This window comes from Rissa tridactyla, chromosome 16, assembly GCF_028500815.1.
Source record: "Rissa tridactyla isolate bRisTri1 chromosome 16, bRisTri1.patW.cur.20221130, whole genome shotgun sequence".
In the NCBI taxonomy this organism is placed as follows: domain Eukaryota; kingdom Metazoa; phylum Chordata; class Aves; order Charadriiformes; family Laridae; genus Rissa; species Rissa tridactyla.
Window position 1 is genome coordinate 5,607,705 of NC_071481.1, and position 21,372 is coordinate 5,629,076.

Sequence of the window (21,372 nt, forward strand, 5' to 3'; positions counted from 1 at the left end):
TAATCTTTAACAATGTATAAAGGGAAGGGAGTCCTAATATGCGAAGCAGTTCTGCAGTGCCCTCAACACTCACCCGTGTAAAAGCTTCGGAGAATTGCGGAAATGTTTTACTTTCTAGTTACGCTAATTAAAGGGAGCATAATAAGTGATATTCTGTTCTCCACCCCCCGACCCTCTGTCCAAGGGGTGGGGGAAATCCTTGTGTTGTGAAAGGAAGGTGCTCTGAAGAGGTTTCCTCTGAGCTGAGTCAGTATTTGGCCTGAAAGGAAACATCTTCGACTCTGCTCGGGCGCCAAAGAGGTTGTCGGAGGATGCGTTGGAAGGCAGGGGAGAGCACCTACCTGTGCGGGAGCTCTGCAGCAGCATTTTGGCTGGCTGTATTTCACCCACAGACGTACGCGTTGAGAACAGGTCCTCCGTGGGGATCCCGCGGTCCCCCTGCTCTCAGGGGCACACTCCGTTCTTAGAGCACCTTCTGCCTGTGCTCCCCGGGGCAGGGAGCTGCCGGGCAGGCAGCCTGGCTTCGCTGGGCTGAGCTGTGAGATGTATTTATCGCTACGTATACTTCATCTTTTTGCTGGGGGTGCTGCACCTGTACTGACAGCTGTTGGCTCTGCAGCTATAGAAAATGCTCCTTCTGACCCGTTGTCCAAAACAGCCCTACTAGTTTAAGCAAGCCAGCTGGCAAAGCACACCTTCCCCCTTTTCTTTATGTGTGTAAAAATGGAGTTATTTAAGAGGGGGGAGCTGGATTCCCGAGAAGCCTGGCTCTCTGGCAGTAGGTGACTATTGATTGGGTTGTTTTCCCAAGCATCAGACATCCCAATGAATGTCAACAAATTGGGAGGCTGTTTTCTTTTTAAAATATTCAAACCTTACGGGGTTGATGGTTCAACATCAGCATGCCGTTAATGTACGAGGTTGCTCTGCAATGACACTGTCACACAAATACAAGCTTTTTAAATGTGGGATTACGAGGCTTACATCAAACATCTATAAATCCTAATGTACCTCCCCATATATCGCGGTGGCACTGCAGTCCCTGGGTGTATTCCTGCACATAACACCGCTCTGCTGAGTGCGCGCTTCACCACCCGCCTCCGTGCCAAGTGAGAGTTGATAACCCCAGGTCGGAGTAGCTGTAGGTATCTCAATATACTGCTCAGCTCTGTAGGTATGTTCCTGTCCTGTAAGCTGTCTCTACAACCGGCAAAGGACTTTAGCAAAAACCGGAGTCATAGGAATGATTCCTTGGATGGAGGGCTTCTCACAAATGAGTGGGTTTTATTCGCAGCCTGGACCAGAGCCCTTTCAAGTCAATGGAAAGACAATTGATTGTAGCGGTTCTGGACCAGGCTTCTGGCTACCTTTGTGCTTAATTTAAAAGTAATGTGTATCTACTGGTGAATGTCTCTAAACAGATTAAGAAAGTGCAATTGATTCAAAACTGACTATAGATGAACATAAAAGGCAAAATTGATTGGCTTAGTCTGTTTTAATTTTCTGGGGATGGAGAAATGTAATAAATAAATAAAGAAAATGCCCCAAACCTAATGGCAAAAATACAAAGTAAACAAAACTTTAAAAAATGCATTGCTGGTGATGGCATGCAGGGGTACACAAGGGCGCTGGGACCACCGTGGCCCCGGTTCCGATGTTGTCCGTGCCTGGCCCCTGGTCAGAACAAAAGCAGGAGAGGACATCTGTGACCAGAGGTTGCCGCAGGTGCAGATTCTCTTTTCCATTCATGTTAGTTCATTTGTCTTTTAAGGGAAGAAGCTCTCTGTGTGTTAGGTGATATCCGTATAGGTATGTGTATACGTAGTTGCATATTGCATATATAGTCATATATAAACATGTGTTTTTATATATATAGGTGTATATATATGCAGCAGCTTTAGGTTAAGGGCACAATTCACAGAAAGGCAAAGAATAAGCATTCTGAGGAGCAAGGGAAAGGGGGAACCTGCGTTCCTGGTCTGGTGGGCTGTATCTCTGGGTTTAGTGCCTCCCCGTTTGCTGCACTCTCACTCTTGTTAGGGCTGATGAGTCCCTGGGCAGTCACTGAGACCTGGTAACTGCTGGAAGGTACCATAATGGCCATAAAATGATTTTTAGTATCTGATCAGTGCCGTTCTCTTTAGCCTGTGAAGTCACAGCAGAGAGTGAACTGCAATTACTTTGAAGCGGAAATTTGCACACCCTCCCTCCCTTCTCCCTTTAATTGTTATGATAAATTGCAACTTCAGAAAAATATATAAAGCTTTGGCATGATAAAGCTCGTGCTGATACCAAGCCCTAGCTTTTCAGCATGACAAGTCTGGTGCAAATACTGCCCTCCTTGCTTTTCCTTCCCTTCCCCTCACTTTTCCCTTTCTCTTCTTTTCCCTGCTGTCCTTTTGACACCGCGCAGGCTGGAGTTTAGCCTCTGTGCACATTCTCTGTATGCACTGGAGCAGGAAAAGGGACAGGGGTGGAAATACACCTAGTATGCAAAAAGTATTTAGGGGTGGGAGATGCGCAGTTTATATCGCGTGTTCCTCCAGGGAACAGTCAGTGAGAAACCTCGTTGCAAAGGGCTGTGTGAGTGCATCTCTGCTAGTGCAAGGGGAGCCCCCGGGGCGAGGAGGAGAAGCGTTTGCTGTTTGCTGCATGGATGCAGTTGGCCCCTCGCACCACAGCAGTTCGCCTTGTGCAGGTGGGTGTCTGAGAGTCCCCAGCAATAGTCACAATAAGGATATTCTCCTGTGTGTGTCCCCGGGCGTTTGGACTCACCACAAAGCCTGTTGCAGCTTGATCCAAGTTTTGTACTTGGGATACTCGGAGGTGTAGAAGCATTCACCTTGTTGCTGTTCAAGGGTGCGTTTTTCTTCTTCACGTGTCTCTCAAGAAAAAAAGTGCCTGTCTTTTTCCTTGTATACACGTGTTTTCCCATTTTTAAGCCAGTTTGGCCCACTGCTCTTCTCTCCCTTGGGTGTCTGCTGTTCACAGACAGCTGTGTTCTTGGCTTGGAACTGCATCAGATCGGGAAAGCTCGTGTGCCTCCTTGGGGTGATGCCTTCCAGATGGATTTAGCTAATTATCACAGCGATTAGGGCTCCACTGAATGACCACAACTGGAATTTATTGACAGAGGTAAACAAGAAGTTTTTGTTTTGTATTTGTGGAAAGTTCTTAATTTGTTTAATGAAAAAAACGTGGGCTCTTCTATCACTTAGTCTTGCTCCATTCTCCCCTGCAGAGAGCCCGACTGGCTTTCCCAGGACGCTTTCATTTTGCCAGGTTTATTTGGAAAGTTGGAGTTGATGTTTCAGGGAAACTGTTATTAGTCAAATGCTACTCTGCACTTACCCAACCAGTTTCACACACCTTTCTTCCTTTTGTTCCAGTCCTTGCTAAAAACATGTTTCTTTTCTATGACTTGTCCTGTTGAAGGAAGTATGCCTACATACTTGTACAAAGAACGTGTATGAAACCGTGTGCTTTACTTCCCCTCGCTGTGGTTCCCTTCCCAGGTTCATGATTTTGTTGGCTAAAATTTTAAATTCTGTGGAGGGATGGCATTACAGTCTCCCTGGGTTTCTAGTGTACATCTTCTACCACAAGTGCTTGTATTATGGCTTTCTGTCTTGGTTGATCACAGATGGAGCCAAACACCCTAAGTGCTAGCAACGTCTTCTATCACAGTGAGAGCTAAAAACCCAACACACTCTAGTTTAGGCAGCTCTAGGCTCCTATCTTCTTGTGGATCAGGCACAAAGGGTGCGGAGACAGAGTAATCTGTAATACATTCTCACTACTTGCAGAAGATAGGAGGTTGGGAGCAGGGTCATGTTGCGCTAGGTTCCGTACACAAATACACATGGAGTGAAAAAGCAGCTTTTGCCTCCTGGGAGTTTTCCTCCTGTGTCTTGTCAGAAGTGAATTGTTGAGGGACGCACACTGCCAGGACCACCTAGGGGAAGTCTGCACGAGGCAAGACCTGCTAGATTCATCTGAACACGCAAACGAGCAGTGAAGAGTAGGCTCAGTAATTCCAGTTAAAATTGATGCGGACTGTTCACCGGTGTGGGAGTCAAACCTGCTGCTGGCTGGCATAGGTAGTTTTCCCTCTGTAGTCAAATGTGCATCATGCCTTCCCTGGGCTACTGGCAAAGGTTTCGTTTAACCTATTCTGCTATGTTAATGTGCAACATTTGGTAGGAAATACTCTGGAGAGAGATTGGTGCCTAATTCTGCTGCCATCTTCTTTTCCCGTTGGTGTGGATGAGACGCGAGCGAGGAATGAAGAGGTGGGGAGGGGCTGGAAGTGCATGACTTTAATATTAGAACTGGAAGAACTAGATACAGATATGCCTCTGCTGAAAAGTCTTTTGCAAAGCGAACATAGCCTTTGCCCAGCCAACATACCAGTCTGAAACCTGCAGTGACTAATAGCATTGCCTTCGCAGGGCAGCCGTTTGAGAGGAGCTGCTTGGTTCTGGGTTGCCTAACCAAATTCTTGTTTTCTTCTCTTTTCCTTCTCCCCTTTCCCATTCCAACTAATTCCATCCTGTGGCAGAACCGGGGTCGCCTGGCAGAGAAGAGGACGATCCCCTTACCTCCAACCAGGATCCCGAAGAAAGAGCTGACCTCAATTTTCTCGCATAGTGACGACAGTGAAGAGAGTGATAAGAGCAATGGTCAACACCCTGAAGTAAAGCAGGAGGAGGATCTCCATATCAGTATCATGAAAAGAAGGTACTTTCCTGCCAGGGAGTGCTGCATTACGAGAGCAAAGACAGAGAAAACTGGGCAGCAGGTGATCAACCTTTGTGGGCCAATACCGCCCGCGCTGCCCAATGGAGTCACCTCCAGGGCCTGAAGTTAAAGCACAAATGTCACATTATAGCTCAGAAAGAGTCATTGGATCCTCTTTTCTACTTACTCTCTCCTCTTTGGGGCGAGTAGGGCTCTATGGGGCCTTGCACCATGGGCCTAGTGTTTGCACTAGAGATGTCTGTATTTGCAGACTGTAAATTGTATTTCACCCTCTGCCCAGCATTCTGTATCTTTGTGTCTGGTGAGGCCAACGAATTGCATGACCAAGAAGTCATCTGTGGGCCTTTTACATAGCTGTCTGAAAATACACGGAGGTGTATGGGTCCAAAGTCCCGCCTTTTGCTTTCAGTTGTCCCCAAATTCTGATGTGATATAAACTGGCTAATTTAATGTTGGGGAGCAAAGTTTGGGAAGGAGGTAGCAGCCATGGTGGTTGTTATACGTTCTTGATTACAAGTGTCAAAGAGCACAGCCGTGTCTCACTGGTCCTGAGTGCCTCTGTAGTCTAAAAGTAGAAGCAATGGAGTTGCAGTAGGCAAAGAGTCACTCAGATGCCGGGGCTTAGCTCATCACTCACGTATTTTGATCGTGTCCTTCTCAGTACCTTATACATGTATCCTGGAATCATGCAGGGTTGAAGGAAGCGGAGAAGGGATTGTCTAGAGTTACATTCTGATAACTGTCACTTGGGCTCTCATGTATGGTCTCACTCAGTGCCCATAGTACTCAGCTGCAAAATTCTGGGTCCTCTCATCCCTCTGAAAAAATATGTTTAGAAGACATGTAACTACAGGAAAATAAATACCTAAAGGCACTGTGTCTTGGCCTCCCATGCATATCATTGCAGCTCATCTTGATTGTCATCTTCCTCTGATGCATAAAATCACTCAGTTCTGAGACAAGCCCTATAAAAACAGAGGAATGGAAACCGAAGGCATGTAATTGCTTTTCTTATGTTTTATGTGTTTCTTGCTCCTGAGTAGATAAGCTGTTTCCCCCCTTGCCTTCCAGCAGATGCTGGTACGTTCAGCAACTGAGAGCTAGAAAGTAAGGAGACGAAACAGTAACCAGCTCTTCTCATAAAACCCGCCTGTAATTAAAGTCTGGGTTTATCATTGCAGCTGTCCAACAGCCACGTTCAAGGGTTATCGCTTGGAAATGAAAAGGTGTTTGGGGAATGCATCCGCACTGCGCATGCACGCAGGAGGCACAGGGAGGAGGGAACCCTCCTAATCAGTTTTGGTAAAATGCCCTTCTTCTCCTGCCCTCTTTAATTATGCTTTTAATTCTGCAAAATTATAGTGCTAGATTGTCTCATTAGGAGGGAGAACAACATGATAACTATATAATTGATATGCTGGGCCCCCCAAATATAAAGTGCTCTTATCTTAAATCTTTAATTACTGTAATTGCTTTGCCTTGTTTATTAGGAAATGAAGAAAAAATACTTAGTAGTTATTAGCCAGTAGTCCCCCAGCTTACCGTTTCTGTGCTCTTCAGTACTTTGCAATCAGTTTGTGTGAAGGTCTCTTGTTTAAGCTTTGTCTTGATGCCTTAGAGCAGTGCGTGATTCTTACCAGGCGGGCTAGACTCTCGCTGCTCTTGTACAGTTGTTGTCCTCTCCATCTCCTTGGGAGCTCTGATACAGCGTGTGGGGGAAAAGCTGGAATAGCTGGGGCAAACCGGGGCCAGGCAGCGCTCCGAGGAGTGCAGTAATTACAGAAACAAGAGCACATAATTTAGCGCTTGGTGCCCAGGCAGGGAACATCTACTGCTCAACTCCCTCAGCATTTCCAAGCATTTTGTCCCTTGCAAATGGGTCCCCCAGCCCTCCTGTCCCAAAGCGGGGGAGGGCCAGCCATTTCCCACCTGCTCAAGGGCGATGAGCGGAAGGCGACCTGACCATGCTCTTGCACAGCCACGCCGGAGGGAGCGGGCTCTGGCTCTGTTCCCAGTGTCGTTAGCAGCCCAGCGACCGGGGTGGAAGGTGTGATGGGGCTGGCTCCAGAGACAGCAGCATCATAAAGGCTAGACAGCTCGCAGACATGACAGCTGGGGCCCAGCAGAGCCAGTGCCCCATCTGCTTTCTGTGTTTAATTCACCTGTTGTATCCTCCCCGATTGGTGATGGATTGGGCTGAGGTTTTATTGTCTCCCACTGAGAGGAAGAAATAGGTTAAACTGTGATAGCAGGAAAACAAGGTCAGGGCCTGAGCAAACATGTGTTTTCCTATTGTACCCCTGGATGGCCCTCGTGCACACCTGCATGGATTTAACATTAGAAACACTTGTATTATTGCTTTGAACATTGTTGCCTTTTCTGTGTTCTCCTATTCCCAATTTCCTTTATATTGACTGTTCCCTTCCATTGTTGGCACAAGAGAATGCCTACTGCTACTTTGAGGTCTGGGCATCGGTGAAGGAAAGACTCCAGGAATTAGAATAGGAGTGGGAAGCTTAGTTTCTTGGCTAGACCCTCGCCCTAGCCTTTGACAGTGATTTCCTCTGTAATCTGAGGCAATTGCCCATGGTGAAGGCCTTCAGAGGAGGTCCGAGGCAGAGAAAGCCTACCTCATGATGTTCCTGCAGTCCTAGAAAGGAGCAGGGACCCGTTACTACCCCTGAAGTTAGTGCATTTCAGCGGATGCCAACTTTCACAACCAAGTCCTTGCAAAACTGTGTCGCTTTGCTGTCTTGCACATAGGTAATTAAGGACACCAGGCCTCACGCTGAAGGGAGCTCGGCTCATCTGCTTTGAAATCCAGGTGACCCAAGCTTAAAGGTGAATGTTTTCATCTTGTAGTGAGACCTCTTGAGTCCTCCTTAGCCTGCTTTGCAGGGTGTGCTAAGTAGCCTTTGTGTTGTGCCTCCTGTCTGGAAGACAGAGGGCTTAAAACCTTGTCTCACATAACCAGAGGCATCTGCTGAGCTCGATACCGTAGCTTGATACCCAGACTGTAAGCACTCAGCTCTGAAGATTATTGGGACGGCACTGCAGAAGAAAATCCTTTTTCTTTTGATCAGATTTTGGGTTCCTGAAAATCTTGCTCATTTACAAGATTACCTGCATGGAACAGTTGCATTGCCTTAATTACTGTGGTTTGGTGAAGTTGTACTAACTCCTGGTGAGAATGGCTACGAGAAGAGTTTCTCCTATTTGGGGAAAAGAATGAGATGAGTATAGGGCATTTCTGTACCGACGCACCTATGTCACCTCTACGGTTATTTTAGTCATTGTAATACTGGCAGAGTTGCACTGGTACAAATACCACATAGAGGAGACTTCAGTTAGAAATTTTGGCTTCGTGAAGCCCTTTTTCCTTTCTCGCAGACTATTAACTACGCTGCCTGCCCCAGCAAGCTAAACTAAAAGTTATGCCAGTCTGCTTTTTTGTTGCTGCTCTCTGGTTTATTATCCTAGACCCAAAATAAAGCAATGCAGAGGAAGTTTGCGACTACAGATTCCATTGTTCTGCAATAGTTTGGGGAGCATTAACTTCCTTACACTCATTGGGAGATTCCAAGTGACAGTGATAAACGTGTTACCTCAGGAGCAGCCTCTGAGCTTTTTTCACCCTGAGGTTCAAACCTCCTTTAAGGATCTCCATTATGTCATTCCAAGAATCTCCAACCAGGGGAAGGCCCATTTAGCCAGAGAGTAAGGTTCAGCTTTAACAGTAAGGTCCTCACATACTGTTGGATTTAAGCCCAGCATTGTCTTGTGGGTGCACGAATTTAATTTCTATTTCAGAGACTGGCCTTTTTCATTAGTAGGGGAGGGGAGGGAAGGAGAAGAGGAGAAATGTAATGATAACATTTGAGATTTAACATGGTAGGTTTGGAACTGCTCACACACAGCTTTGTCTAAGTCCCCAGCAAAATGTGATGGCGTGGCTAATGATAAGAGGCAGTAATGCTTTCAAGTACCTGTTTAAAATGGTGAAAGTTTTTTACCTGACCTGTCTCTGAAGGAACCTCAGGGGACATCAGTAAACACGTACACTGGACTGAGTAATGGGCAGGATGTGAGCAAATGGGCATGTATGGTGGAAATGCCTTCGAAATTCTGTTAATAAAAAAAGAGGATTGGGCGCAAAAGTAGGAGCAGATTGTACAATGAGAGCACACAACGGGCTGGGTTCCTTGCCAAATATTGCTCTGAAATGAAATCCGTTTTGAGGAGAAATAACAAAAGTTGTCCTGTAACAGAGTGTCTGTGCGCTGAGAAGCAGATTTCTGGAGAACTTCATACTGCCCTTCAGTCCTTCCTCCTTTTTTTATGTTGCTCCCTCCCACAGCCCCAAACCTTCTCTGGCTGCATCAGCAGCATCACCCCAGTGTGTAGCACCTGGCGTGGGATTGGTGTTACTGCAGACCAGAGGAGAGCATTTGAAATGAAATGAAGGTGCTTACTCAAGGAGTGGTGGAACGCTGTCTCCTTGCCCCTATTCACATGTGAACATAGATGGAGACCAGAGAGGGGCAAGTTGCTCTCCCCGTCCCCCAGCATCCCTCGCCTCCCAGACCAGCTTTACAGCGTTCTCCTCACTCAGCGTCCATTTTCTAATAGCGAAATTACTGACCTCCACTAAGCCCTAATGGCCAGGGCTGTCAGCCTTTCCACTGCCTGCCTTTCTAAGTGGAAAGCTATTTCTTACATCCCATAAGGCTGCTGCTCTTTGACTCCCTAATTGATTGAAGATCAAAACCCAAGCACCCCCCCTTATATTTGTCGCACGCATCTGCTTGTAATTCAGAGCCAGGAGGTCCCAGCGCCTTCTCGGCTGATGGGCGATGCACACACCACTGCCTTTGCCTTCCTTCTCTTGCTTGGCCGTTCCTGAAATGCTCCCAGACATCCGCCCTGGTGCTGCCCTGGGATGAGAGCTCTGTGACATCCCCGCTCCTGCTGGAGCTCAGTTTCATGGCAGGATATGCCACACAACACTAATTTTTCACCTGCTGACGAAGCCAGAGCGTGTCTGGGGTCTGGGCTGAGCTGACACGGCTCTTCCAGGCAGCGTAGGACTGAGGAGAGCCCAGACGCGTGACAGAGCAGGGCTCTGCGCTCCAGCCGTGAATCAGGCTCCTAGATGAGATTCCACAGCCCTTCTTCTAATTGCCGTGACTCAAGAGGAGGAGGGAGGCAGGGCCCCTCTGGTGGCTGGAGACATATTTTGCTGATTTCTGACACTTCTCTTTCACAGCTTCCACTGGTTATTTTCTGTCAATCCCTTCTTCCTTCCTCTGCAACCCTTTATTTTCTCTTTTCCTTTCTCTTTCCTCCCTACTTCCCTCTTTTTCTGTCAGCCATGCACCACTTAATAACAGTCACTGTATTCAATAAATATATTAAAGATCCCTCTGGGAAGCAAAGGCTGGAGCTGGTCCAGAGTGCCAGGAAGCATGTCATTGACCTAATGAGGACATATATTTGAGGGGGGGAAAGAGAGAGAGAGAAAATGGCTACTTCTCAGGGCTGCTGCAGAATGAAATCTAATAAACAGCAAGAAATCCCTTCTTGCCCAGGAAGGAGATATGAGACCAGAAAGAAAGGTGAAGTGAGAGAATGAAAGCAAACCAAATCTTGACCTACAAGTGCTCTCTGCTGCTCTCTGTATCTCCTCGTAGCTGACCCTTGGAACATCAGTTCCATGGTGGAGAGTAACCCAGATGCCCCAGGTCCAAGTCTCAGTCTTGCTGCAATCTTTAGGCCGTTCTTCCAGCCATCATGTATGAGGTTTCCTGGAGGAGCCTCCCCCGTTCATTCCCCGCACAAGCTTCTTAATGTTGGCTGCCTGAAGATAGCAATGTGTGGACAGAGGGAGACTGTGGAAGCTGAGACAGAGATACATGCGGAGTGGGGAGGAGAGAGGAGATAGATCTGACCGTCCAACCAAGCAGCCTGCAAAATGGCACCTGCAAATACATCTTCCCAAACTGCTTACCTGCAGCTTTGTGATTTGCATCGCCCGGGCCTCCCCGTGTGCCTGAGTGCTCTGTGTTTCCATGAAAGGTGGTGGTACCCAGGGCCCGACCCAGGGCACACTGAATTCCCAGTGACCGTGGTGGTGGTGGGCTACGCCAGTTGAACTCAAGTCCTTAATTCACCCGTTCACCAACGCTGTCCCTTTGATGCAGTCTTCCAAACCAGGGGATGTGGGAAAACCTTGTCAATATTTTTTCTTCTCTGTGGCCTTGCCTGTGCTAGAAAATTGAAAGGTACAGACAGACTCCATCCAAAGGAAGTGTCGGTCTTATAATTAAATGGGAGTAGAAAGGGACAGTTGTGGGTAAGAGATGGGGCCGTGATGGGTTCTCCTCCTGGCAGTAATGACCTGTTCTTGTAGCTGGATGCTGCCCGGTATTCTCCACGCTTACGTGGCATGTGCCTTGGTTTCTGCAGCGCACACCTGGGACAGCGGAGCGAGCCCAGGGGTGCCGCGGCGGGCAGGCTGGCCACGGGGCGGGAGCTCAGCTGCAGAATGAGGCGGTTACTGCCCCCGGCGTGAGAAGACGTCCGGGGGATGCCTGGCTCACGCTGTTGGCCTCTTCCATGGCTGCCACTCTGGTGTTGAAAGCTTGCAGGGGCCACGAGGGTAAAAAAAAATGACGGGGAAGGAAAAAAACAACTTAAAAATTAAAAACTATCCCAGCTGCTCTCCATTATTTTGCCAGCTCTGTCACTTTCTTTTCTGAGCTGGATTCTCATTCCAGTACAGGCTCCAGAGATGCCTCAAATAGCCTCAGCCCTTCCTGTTAATGTATTTTTTTTTGTTCACATACATGTATAAGCAATTTCGTTCTTCACACAAAGCAAACCCTGACATTGCGAGTCCCTCCTCGCTGTTTGTTAATTCCCCCAGCTCCGTGCCCCCCAGACTGCCCTCCCCGCTTAGAGCTGTGCAGGGAATCGGGCTCATGCTGTTGCTGGGGGGCCCATCTGGTAATTTTTATTGAACGTTTTGGAACTGATCACGCTGTGCCTGAGACCTTGGGTGGGTGTGGAGGTGGGAGAGACGGTAGCAGCTGTAGCACCTTTGCTTGCCTGGCTACGGTTTTTATTTTTTCCTCCTTCTTTTGTGTTATTCATTTGTAAGGGACTGGCTCCTGCTCACCACTCTTTATACAACCCAAGGACGGGCTTGTGTAGCTGATAGTTTGCAAATTATTAGTAATTTGATTTCAATTGGATGAATAACCCGTTAAAGCAAGACGTACGTTAGCCTCAGAAATCTAATTGGTGATCACAGCATAGAGATGTGGAATGAGTGCTTGGTTCTGCTCCCTACCCCTCTCCCCTCCCCCTCCAAAAAAGATAATTAGGATTTAATTTCATTCTCACCTATTCATTTGTCTAAATATGGGTGTTTAATTATCCATCTCGGCAGATAGATGTCTCTGCCTCTATGTGGATCTGAACTATTCCTTTGGTATGAGCTTTTCCCTCCCCCTTACTTACAACTCTCTGATGCAGTGTTCTTACACTTTGAAGTTCAGCTGAGCTAAGTCTCATTGTGAGCCGTGCCTTCGCCCGACGCCGAGGATCGCTGTCTGCAGTCTACCCGTGTCAGGAGCTGCAGCAGACCATGAGAAGTTACATTTTGTGGAAGGCTGAGAGCTTAACTTAGAGACTGAACCCCAAACGGAGAGCCGGGAGCCCAGGCCAGCTCCTGCTCCGGTGGCAGTTCCCTTTGCTGCCTGCGTGGGTCATTTTACCCTCCGGCCTTGTGCCCCCTTTGTCGGTGCCATGGCCGGGAGATACCTGCCTACCTGTTTCCTTGGCGTTTGGGTGGGATGTGCACCTTCCCGTTGAGGTACAGGATCTGAGCCCAAGGGCTGGAAGTGGTGGCGGTTCCCGGTGTGGATGGGAGCTTGTGAGTGTTAGCTGCACGGATAAAAGGAGTGCTGCAGCACCACTTTGAGAGTCCAGTATGAAGAACACTTTTTACCTGCCAGGTAGCATTAGAAGAGGTGGTTGTTCTGTCTATAGTAGATGGTACGTGTGAGCTCCAGAGCTGAGCATCTGTGGAAATGAGAGCGCCGTAGTTAGCTGAGTTTTAGGGCGAGACAGCGGTTAGTGGTGCGGCAGAACAGGGTGCTCTGTTGCTGTGCATCTGTGTGTGACCCTGGGGAGCACACATGGGGGTGTTACGGGAGCACATACATGGTCCAAAGTGGACTGTGGCCCACTGTCAGGCTCTGAACACGGCTTGGAGGAGACGCATGTTGCCTTCAGAGACAGGCCCATGGGGCAGGTTAACCACTGTTTTTCTGAATTGTAATTTTTTCATCAGGAAAGAGACCATGGAGTTTTAATCAGACAAACATGGCATTTAATCCACACATAGGTCAGGGCCAAACCCTTTCAGTTTTTTTGAGGGCACTGAAGAACGTTTTATGGACAGAGAAACAGGAGAAACGTAAGATTCCTTTCCAGACTTGCAGTTCGATTTCCAGCTGGTCCCACAGAGTTCATTGCTGTGCAGTGTTCAGAGCTCTCCCTACTTCCACTGTGCAGCTGCCAGGATCTGATTGGTGTAGTGCAAGGTGCTGAGCTGGAGTTAAAGGGGGTTTGTGATGGTTTTGGGTATGTAGGAAATCTTGTATTCTAGGGAGCAGTGTGAAATTAGGCTTACTACCCTCCACCAATTCCATTCTCTGGTGAGCAGGTCTCTCTGGATTCAGATCTCCCTGCCTGGGAAGTCCAGATGCGTCCCAAAATCTGACCCAACTTCAGTTCGTGGAAATTTTACTTAATGCCCCAGTTTGGCCTGTCCTTTCCAGAAAGTTTTCAATTGTCTGAATTTTAACTTTGAAGAACAACTGTTATTCCTATAAGCTCGGTAGCTGGGAAGTACCTATTCCATTTCTATTTGCAAATAAAATGTGGGGAAGGTGGAAAGCTAGGATAGGTTTTCTACACTGTTTCATGTGAGAAAGAAGAAGAATAGGAAAACCAGGTATGTGTGGAATTATTGAGTACAGTTCTGAGCACAGCTTTATTGGTGACAGCTTAGTATCTACTAAAATCTAACAATCCCCTAAAAGAACTACTTGCCCCTAAAAGAACTACTGAGAGACCAACCAGACTGCCCTTTCTGAGCCAGTCTTGCAGGAAGAGCATAAAAGGCGTGCTATCACATCAGTAAAACTTGAAGCAGCATCGTGTCTTGGATGTGAAATTATTTCCGTGCTAAGAGTTGTTTTCAGTTGATTTGTGAACTAGGCTGTAGCGGGGGCACCCATTCAGGAAAGCACTTTAACAGACACTCAAACCTCAGTTAAGTCCCATTGACTTCACTGGCCATGCTTAAGTGTTTTCTGGCCCAATTCAAAGCTCACTCAAATTGGAAGAAAGGCTGTCTTTTTGTTCAGCAGGTTTTAGATTTTTTTTTTTTTCTGCAGTCAGATGGACTTCAGCTACAGACTGTCACTTTTTCTAGTTGAAGGCAGAGACAGGGGTGCTACAGGGATACACAAAATATGCAAAAGTGCATTTGGCCTCTGCTACTTGTAATATTTGCAGCCACTTCTGTTTAGTGCTTTTGGGAACCTACATCTGCAGGAGCGGATTTATACGCACAGCTAGGAACCAGCGTGTGTCCCTGGCAGATGCTGAGAGACGTGGGAGTGGGTTTGTGGAAGGATGCGGGCTTGCTTGCCAGTTTGGTCTCAGATGGCTGGGGGCCTCATCAGTCACGTTGACGTGGAGAAGCAGTGGTGGTCACAGACCTCCTCCGGCTGGCAGGGGAGATCAGTGCGCCCTGATAGCGAGTGGGGACACCAGACCACGGAAGGTCAAGCGTCTGCCTTAGTCCTCTGGGTTGGTGTAGATGCTGTCTAGTAGCAAGTGGGGCGGGACAAAAAAAAACAACCCCCTTGGCTGCTCTGTCTTAATTTAGGAAGTTGTTCATCTAGAATCTGCTATTCCTGCTTGTCAGCAGGCAGAGTGACGGAATATGTGAAATTCATTTCTGAGGTGGGAAATTGCTAATAATTTATTTACAGCTGGGGCGGGTGTGGAGGAGGGAATACAGTACAGCCATATTTGGGTTTTCTTCATAAAATGTCAATGCTTAGCTCTTTCTGCTTCCTATGAACATGTCCTGTTAGTTGAGACAACATCCTACAGTCCCTACACCTATTCGGAAGGCGGTGTGCAGCAGAGAGGTTCTCTCACAGCTGAACAGCTCAGCTGCACGTCTCTGATTTACTGATTTACACTCTGAGCCCAGCTGTGGACACTCAGGACCGCCATGTGTGTGCAGTGTGGTCTGTCACAGCACCTCACAGCTCAGAAGAAGACAGTAGCTGTGGTTGTGAGCTAGGGAGAGCGCGCTTGAGAGGACCATGGGTGGGTTGTCATGATGGAGCAGATCTTCTAAGCGGTAAGAGATGCAGCGTTCAGCGTGTGCCATTGACCTTTCTGTTTGTTTGTTAACAGGATACACACCCACTGGGATTTAAACATCTCCTTCCGAGAGACCTCTTGCAGGTACCATTTTGGGGCACGCTCTTTGTATGGTAGGCTAAGAGTTTATGATATGTTACTGGCGTATGGATGCTGTTAGATGTAAATGAACGTTTCTAACTGTCAGTGCTTTTGTCTTTCTCCTTTGCTCCTCTTTCTCCCCTTACCACATATCCTTTCTTTTGTTTTTATTTTGGGGAAATTGTCTTTGGGGGGAAACAGTCTCTTTTTTGCTGGAAGAGAGAATTGATTAGACTTGTAAAGAAAGCCCTTTATTGGTTTTGATATGTTTACGCTGGTCCCTTTTTGGAAGAACGCAAAGTTGGGGTGGCCCAGATCTAATTCCTGCCATGAGAGACATGGGAATCTGCGTCTCATTTGCAAAAGTGATTTTTTACACAAAAGGGTCATTGAAAGCCAAACTGAACTGCTCAGGAGTTGCAGCATTGTGCTTCACAAACTTAAAGCAGTGTCAAAGTTTGAAGTACTGGAGCCAACAGGACTCTGCATTTTGTAATGTGACGTACAAATGGGTTGAACTACAGCTGCAAAAGCGCAGGGCAAGAGTATTTACAGGTCAGCTCAGGAAAAAGTTGACATTCAAAAAATGACAAGTGTTTTACAAAGCATAAATAAAAGAAATTACATAGAAGTCTGAATTGTGAGAAGAAAGGGGTTGCCAAAGTCTAGTTTCTTGCTGTAACAGAAGGTGGAAATTCATAAATTGAAGATACCCACTTACAAACACAAATATTCCTTTGTGAACTCTGAGTCAGTTGATAGCCTGAGCATAGTGCATTTTCTTTATGTGTTGCTAGTAGTGATAAACTTTTCTAATTCTTTAAAAATATAGCTGCAGAAATTTGCCTCGGTTCTAGAAAAAAACCAAAATGGAATTTTTAAATTTCTTTTATGCTCACTTGCCACATCAGAGTGAAATAGTTGAGCCTGGCAGGTGCTGCTTGTTTTCTGAAACCCGAAAAATTAGTCTGTGCAGCTGTGAAACTTCTTGGCGAACACAGGAAAAAAAGGAGGTAGACAGGGAGCAGGGCAGCCCAGGATCTGGCTCTGTGTGTGCTTCGTGCCTGTGCGCATACTGTAGACAGCAGGATCTGCTTCATTGGATCTGCTTGCAAATTGCAGTCCACTAACAAATTTTTTGTTTTGCTAAAAGTAGTTTCTGATGCGTTGTCTAAATTTCCTGATGAGTTACTTCTTCGGCGTAAAGAATTTCTTCCTAATATCTAATCTAACTCTCTCCTCTTTCAGTTTAAAACCGTCACCCCTTGTTGTATTGCTGCACTCCCTGTGAATCTGCTTTGATTCGTGCTCCGTTAGGGAAGGAGTGAGGGCAGAGCTATTCACTGGTATCAAAGTAAGCACAGGCTTTGGCCCTGAAGCATAAACCCCCATAATTCCTAAAATTTACAATGTTAAGAATACAGAACCCCACCCTGATCAGTAAGCATCTAGAAGGCAGTCTAGAAGGCACATCTCACCCAGCACTCCTATAAAAAACAGCTGAAGTTTTTTGTGTGGCAGCCTTTAGAATAAAATCCCTGGTTTGTTGCTATAAGCTTTTGGGACTCTAAAATACAAAAGAATGGATTCCTTCCAGGCAGACCCTTGCATGATAAATTTCAGCCTACAGCAAAGTTTATGGCTGAGTTATAAACTCCTAAAAGGCAGAGGTTTGTAATGGAAGTGCTGACACAAGCCTTAATTAATGGCCATGTGAACAACGATTTTGCACAATGGCAACTAAGGGTGCAAACAGCTTTGGAAATCAGAATGCCTATCTTAAATTCTGAACTTGCAATGCATGGAATAAAATAATGGTCTGATTTTTACGTCAACAAGTACGCTTCTTGGGCTTCCTCAGCTTGACTTCTAGCTCTCTCCAGGCAGAAACATTGGTAGTTCCTCCTGGGAACAGAAGTTTTGCTTTTGCAGATTAAACAGTTAGCCCAACTATCAAAAATGGTCCCCGTGCAGCTAGTTCAGAAGAAAACACCACGTGTTATGCTACGTGGTAAAGAAAGTAATTTGTGTGTTTATGTGTTGGTACAGGAAAAGGTTGTATTTAAGTGGCCTAAGTGGCCACGCAGTTCTGTAAAACATCTGGCATATCTAAAATACATCATGGGGTGGCAAAAAGGTTTAGCTGACCTTTGTTCTCAGTGACCTGCGTAATTCAGCACATGGGAGTTACCCAGGTCATCCCGAACCCATGCCAGGAAATCACTGTGATGCCGCACACCTGCATCGAAACACACGGTCACTGTGCAGGTGACTTAAATCAAGCAGGTGTGAGAACTGCCATCTTAACTTACCTGCTGCTTTGTCGTAAGTTTGTCTTTGATCTTCCTTTCCAAGTTGTCAGAAGATACCTGGATTCATTGGCTGTAGTCACCATAGAATTGCTGCCTGCGTTACCCGGGATAAAAAGATGTTTAATTGGGTACAAATCATTCTATGTGGAAGGAACCAAAAGCTCAAGATAGGGGAATTTTCCTGAAAGGGGAGATTAGGATCTCTCCCTGTCTTGCCAGGTGCTTTGCTCCCTTGCCCTTTAAGCTTTGAAGTTAATACACGTTTAAGTTTTTGTTTACAGCTTGACTTCCTTTAAAATTGCCTTTTTAGGGTAGCATTTGCTTATATGGACATACTGCTTCTGGAATAATTTGCTGAAATGTGTTAAAGTTGCTCAGTAAATGATGCACTTCTCCTTTTGTTTCAAGACAAGCCTGTCAAATTTTGCAATAGTAAATGCAAGGTTAAAGCCTGGTCTCTGCCACAAGATGCCAGCTCTCTGCTCCCGTTGGTTTCAGCGTGAGTCACGGTTGCTCAGCACCACAGGCAGGATTACCTTTCTGAGGTTGAGGCATCTCATGAAAATAAATTGTGGAATAAAAAAGAGTTCCAGGGAGGAAAAGGATTTTCCTTCCTATTTGTTGCCACTTGATGTCTTGAGGGAGCTGCGGGGAGGTGGGTGAGAAATAGATAAGAGGCCATGCATGTTAATACCATGCGGTGCTGCAGCTCAGGATGGAATAAACATTTTGCCCACCTGAGAATTTCAAGACACTGTCAGTGCAATTAAGCATCCCTGTTTCCAAGGAAATCAAGAGTTGTTTAGTGTTGCCCTTGTTAAAGGTGGCCTGACTGGTAAGTAAGTAATTTGGTTAAAGCCAAATAAAAAGAGAAGGAGCAGAGCAGAGAATGGAGCCAGGCGTCTTGACATTCAGCCTCATGCTTTAGCTTTTGGCGGCGTGGAAAGCAAACTCTGAAAGAATATCCGAGGCAGCATTTCTGTCTTCAAAGTCCTGCCCTGATGCAGGCATAAAACAGTGACAAAGAGGCAGGAGCACACGAGAGTCTCTTCAAAGCCATTTGAACAAAAAGCCACTTGAGGGGACACTCCAAGCTCACTGGGCCTGCCGGGGGATAGTTTTATCCAGGTACAAGCCACATGAGGAGATGGAAGGAAAACAACAGCATCATTTTCCCAGAGCAAATAAAATGCATTTAATAAGCACAGTTTAAAGAAAGATTACGGTGGTGTGTAACCAGCCTTTCTGGATGGGCATGAACCATATTAGAATGTATTTTAGACAGGCAGACATTTGGCCGAGAGCCTGTGTATCCGTGTGCATGTCTGTGTTTTAAATCTGACTGTGACATACTTAGTGGGCCTTTCCACGCTGATTTAACCCCGACGTAAACCCGTACTCAGCCAGAACTGAGTTTGTCTTTGGTCTCTGTGGTACAGCTGCACACTTTTTAGAAAACTGTATTTAAGGAGGAATTAAACAGGTTAGTCGAGAAGGAAGAGGACATTAAACAGATCAGGCCAAGTGGAAGAAGCAGATGAAAAATGCATGGGAAATGGGACAGGAGCAGAAAACTAAAGGGAAATTCACTGATTTAGCTCATTCCTTTGGAAGATACACAGGGAGAGAGAAAGCAGGAGGGGAGAATTGAAAAGTAGATGGTTCTGAACATGTCAAGGCTGATCCTGACTCAGCAGAAAGTGTTGCTGTGTGATGCAGGTAACGCTATCAAGTCCCAGAGCATCCTGCTGCTCTGCCCTTTAAGGGTTGATACAGGATGGCTTCTGGGCTCTCTATGTATTTACTTATTTTTCCTAGTAAGTTTTGCTTTTTAATCTAGGAGACCTGAACTAGGTACTAGAAGGTCACAAGAAGTTTTTAGCACCTGGAAGCTAGATGTGGCCCTTTTACGCCCTGCAGCCTTTAGCATTTGCTGCTAAAAGAGCTGGTATTTCTCAGATAAGCACCTTTAAGTTACAGCAGAAAAATCAGACAGTGCAGAGGGACAGAGTGCCTTCAGATGGGGACCTGCCTTCACCCTTTCCATGTCAGTCACAGATTTCTGCCTCGACACCGGCGGGCAGCAGGGCTGAAGCAGTAGCCCCTGTTGAAGAAGCTGATAGTGAGCTGAACTAAACAGAATGAGTCAGATTTTGCCCATCTGATTTAAGCCAGGGCAGACAATACTGGTGAGATACCAGCTGTACGTAGACTTGCAGAGCTGTCGCCGTAACTGGTGATGACTTTGGAGGACAGCTGTGGAGCTGACTCTGGACTGTATGCTATAGAAAGCTTAAAAAGATCCGAGTGGAAGACCGCAAAATGTATTAGCCATGACTTGTGCATTGGTGTGGGGAGGACACTTATTTAACACGAGGCTGAATTTGGCTCTTCCAGATGATTTCTGCGGTGGCTTTGGGACATAGATTGCTTGAGGAAATGTTTTAAGCCTCATCTTGGTGGAATGTACAAAGAGCTCTCACTTTTGTAAGTGTTAAAGCTGTGAACCAGGACGTGGTTCCTGAAGGCAAAGCTGATAAATACAAGGAAGCTCTTGGCTAATGCCACTGTTGTTGGCAGTCAAGGCATGGCTATGTGGAGACAATATGTTGGAAGGAAAAGACTTCCCAGATGAGTGAACTCAAGTTTGTTTGTCAAACAGTGACATACCTGTTTGATTTTAGACAATAGTTACCCAACAAGTAAATGTGTTCTTTTGTTTAACTGGGAGAAGTAAAGTAAATCCGCATAGTTGATAGACATTCATAAGAGTGTTCTGTGTGAGACCGAGGGGCGCTGGGGAAGGTTCAGCCAAGGAGCTAAGCCTCCAGTTCTTCAGAAAAAAATATGAGTGACCTTTGCTTTGCTTGTGTTTGATCACCCACAGAGCATCCATGTGAAGTCTGAAAGTGTGGATACTGAGATAAAATGGGAGGAGCTGCTACGTATGGGCCTGATGTTCCATCATCTGCTTTTTGGGGACTTCAGATAGCAACAGGACAGACTTCTGGCTCTGTGCTCTAGTGTATATGGCTTCCTTTTATCTGTGGATCTAACCCCCCCAAAAGATTGGTAGTGGCAGGGAACAAAGTCGTTCTTGACACCATCTTGCTGGAAGGCACTGATGGAATTCAGTTCTTGTTGTTGTGTGTTCCTGGACTCTGCGGAGGCTGCTGGTAGGACGCTCCCCGGGGCCCATGTGTGAGAGGGTGAATTGGGCTGGGATTTTGAAGGAGTCCAGAAGAGTCTGCTTTTGTAGAGCAGAGTTACCCAAGTAGCTTTTGCTTCTCCCTTTCCTGTAGGGATAATCTATGGCCTTGTTTGTGCAGATTCTGGAACGAACATACTTGCGCGGAAGAATGGTTGAACAGGGAGGAGAAAATTGGTTTGCTGAGTATTATTTCATCTGAAATAATTATTTCATCATTATTTCATTAGCAGTGCTTTTTGCTCTTATATTCATTCCCAGGAAGCTTCATTTGGCTATGGGGATGGGTTAGGGAAAGGAGATCATTTATGTTCTAGCAGAGATTCAGAGAAATGCTAAGGGTGAATAGGTAGCTGATAAACTAGTTTTAGCTTTCATTTTAAAGCTAGAAGAATACATTTATATTTCAAATAAGGTAGGTGAGAAAAGCTGTTGGATACCTACAAGGCAAGGGGGAATGTTTAATCAAGAGTAATACTCTTCATATTTATCCCCAGTATGTTGTCACCTCTGTAGTGGATCTGTCATGGGAGGGGG

The 21,372-nt window shown here is 46.3% G+C and overlaps 1 protein-coding gene across 1 annotated transcript in view; it reads left to right on the top strand.

Moving 5' to 3' along the window:
• The window catches only part of SAMD11 (sterile alpha motif domain containing 11), a 126,413-nt gene that overhangs the window by 34,503 nt on the left and 70,538 nt on the right, over nt 1-21,372 (top strand). The window contains exons 4-5 of the mRNA XM_054222259.1: nt 4,562-4,740; nt 15,268-15,318. Coding sequence (XP_054078234.1) covers nt 4,562-4,740; nt 15,268-15,318 — 230 coding nt within the window. The remainder of the gene's footprint in view (nt 1-4,561; nt 4,741-15,267; nt 15,319-21,372) is intronic.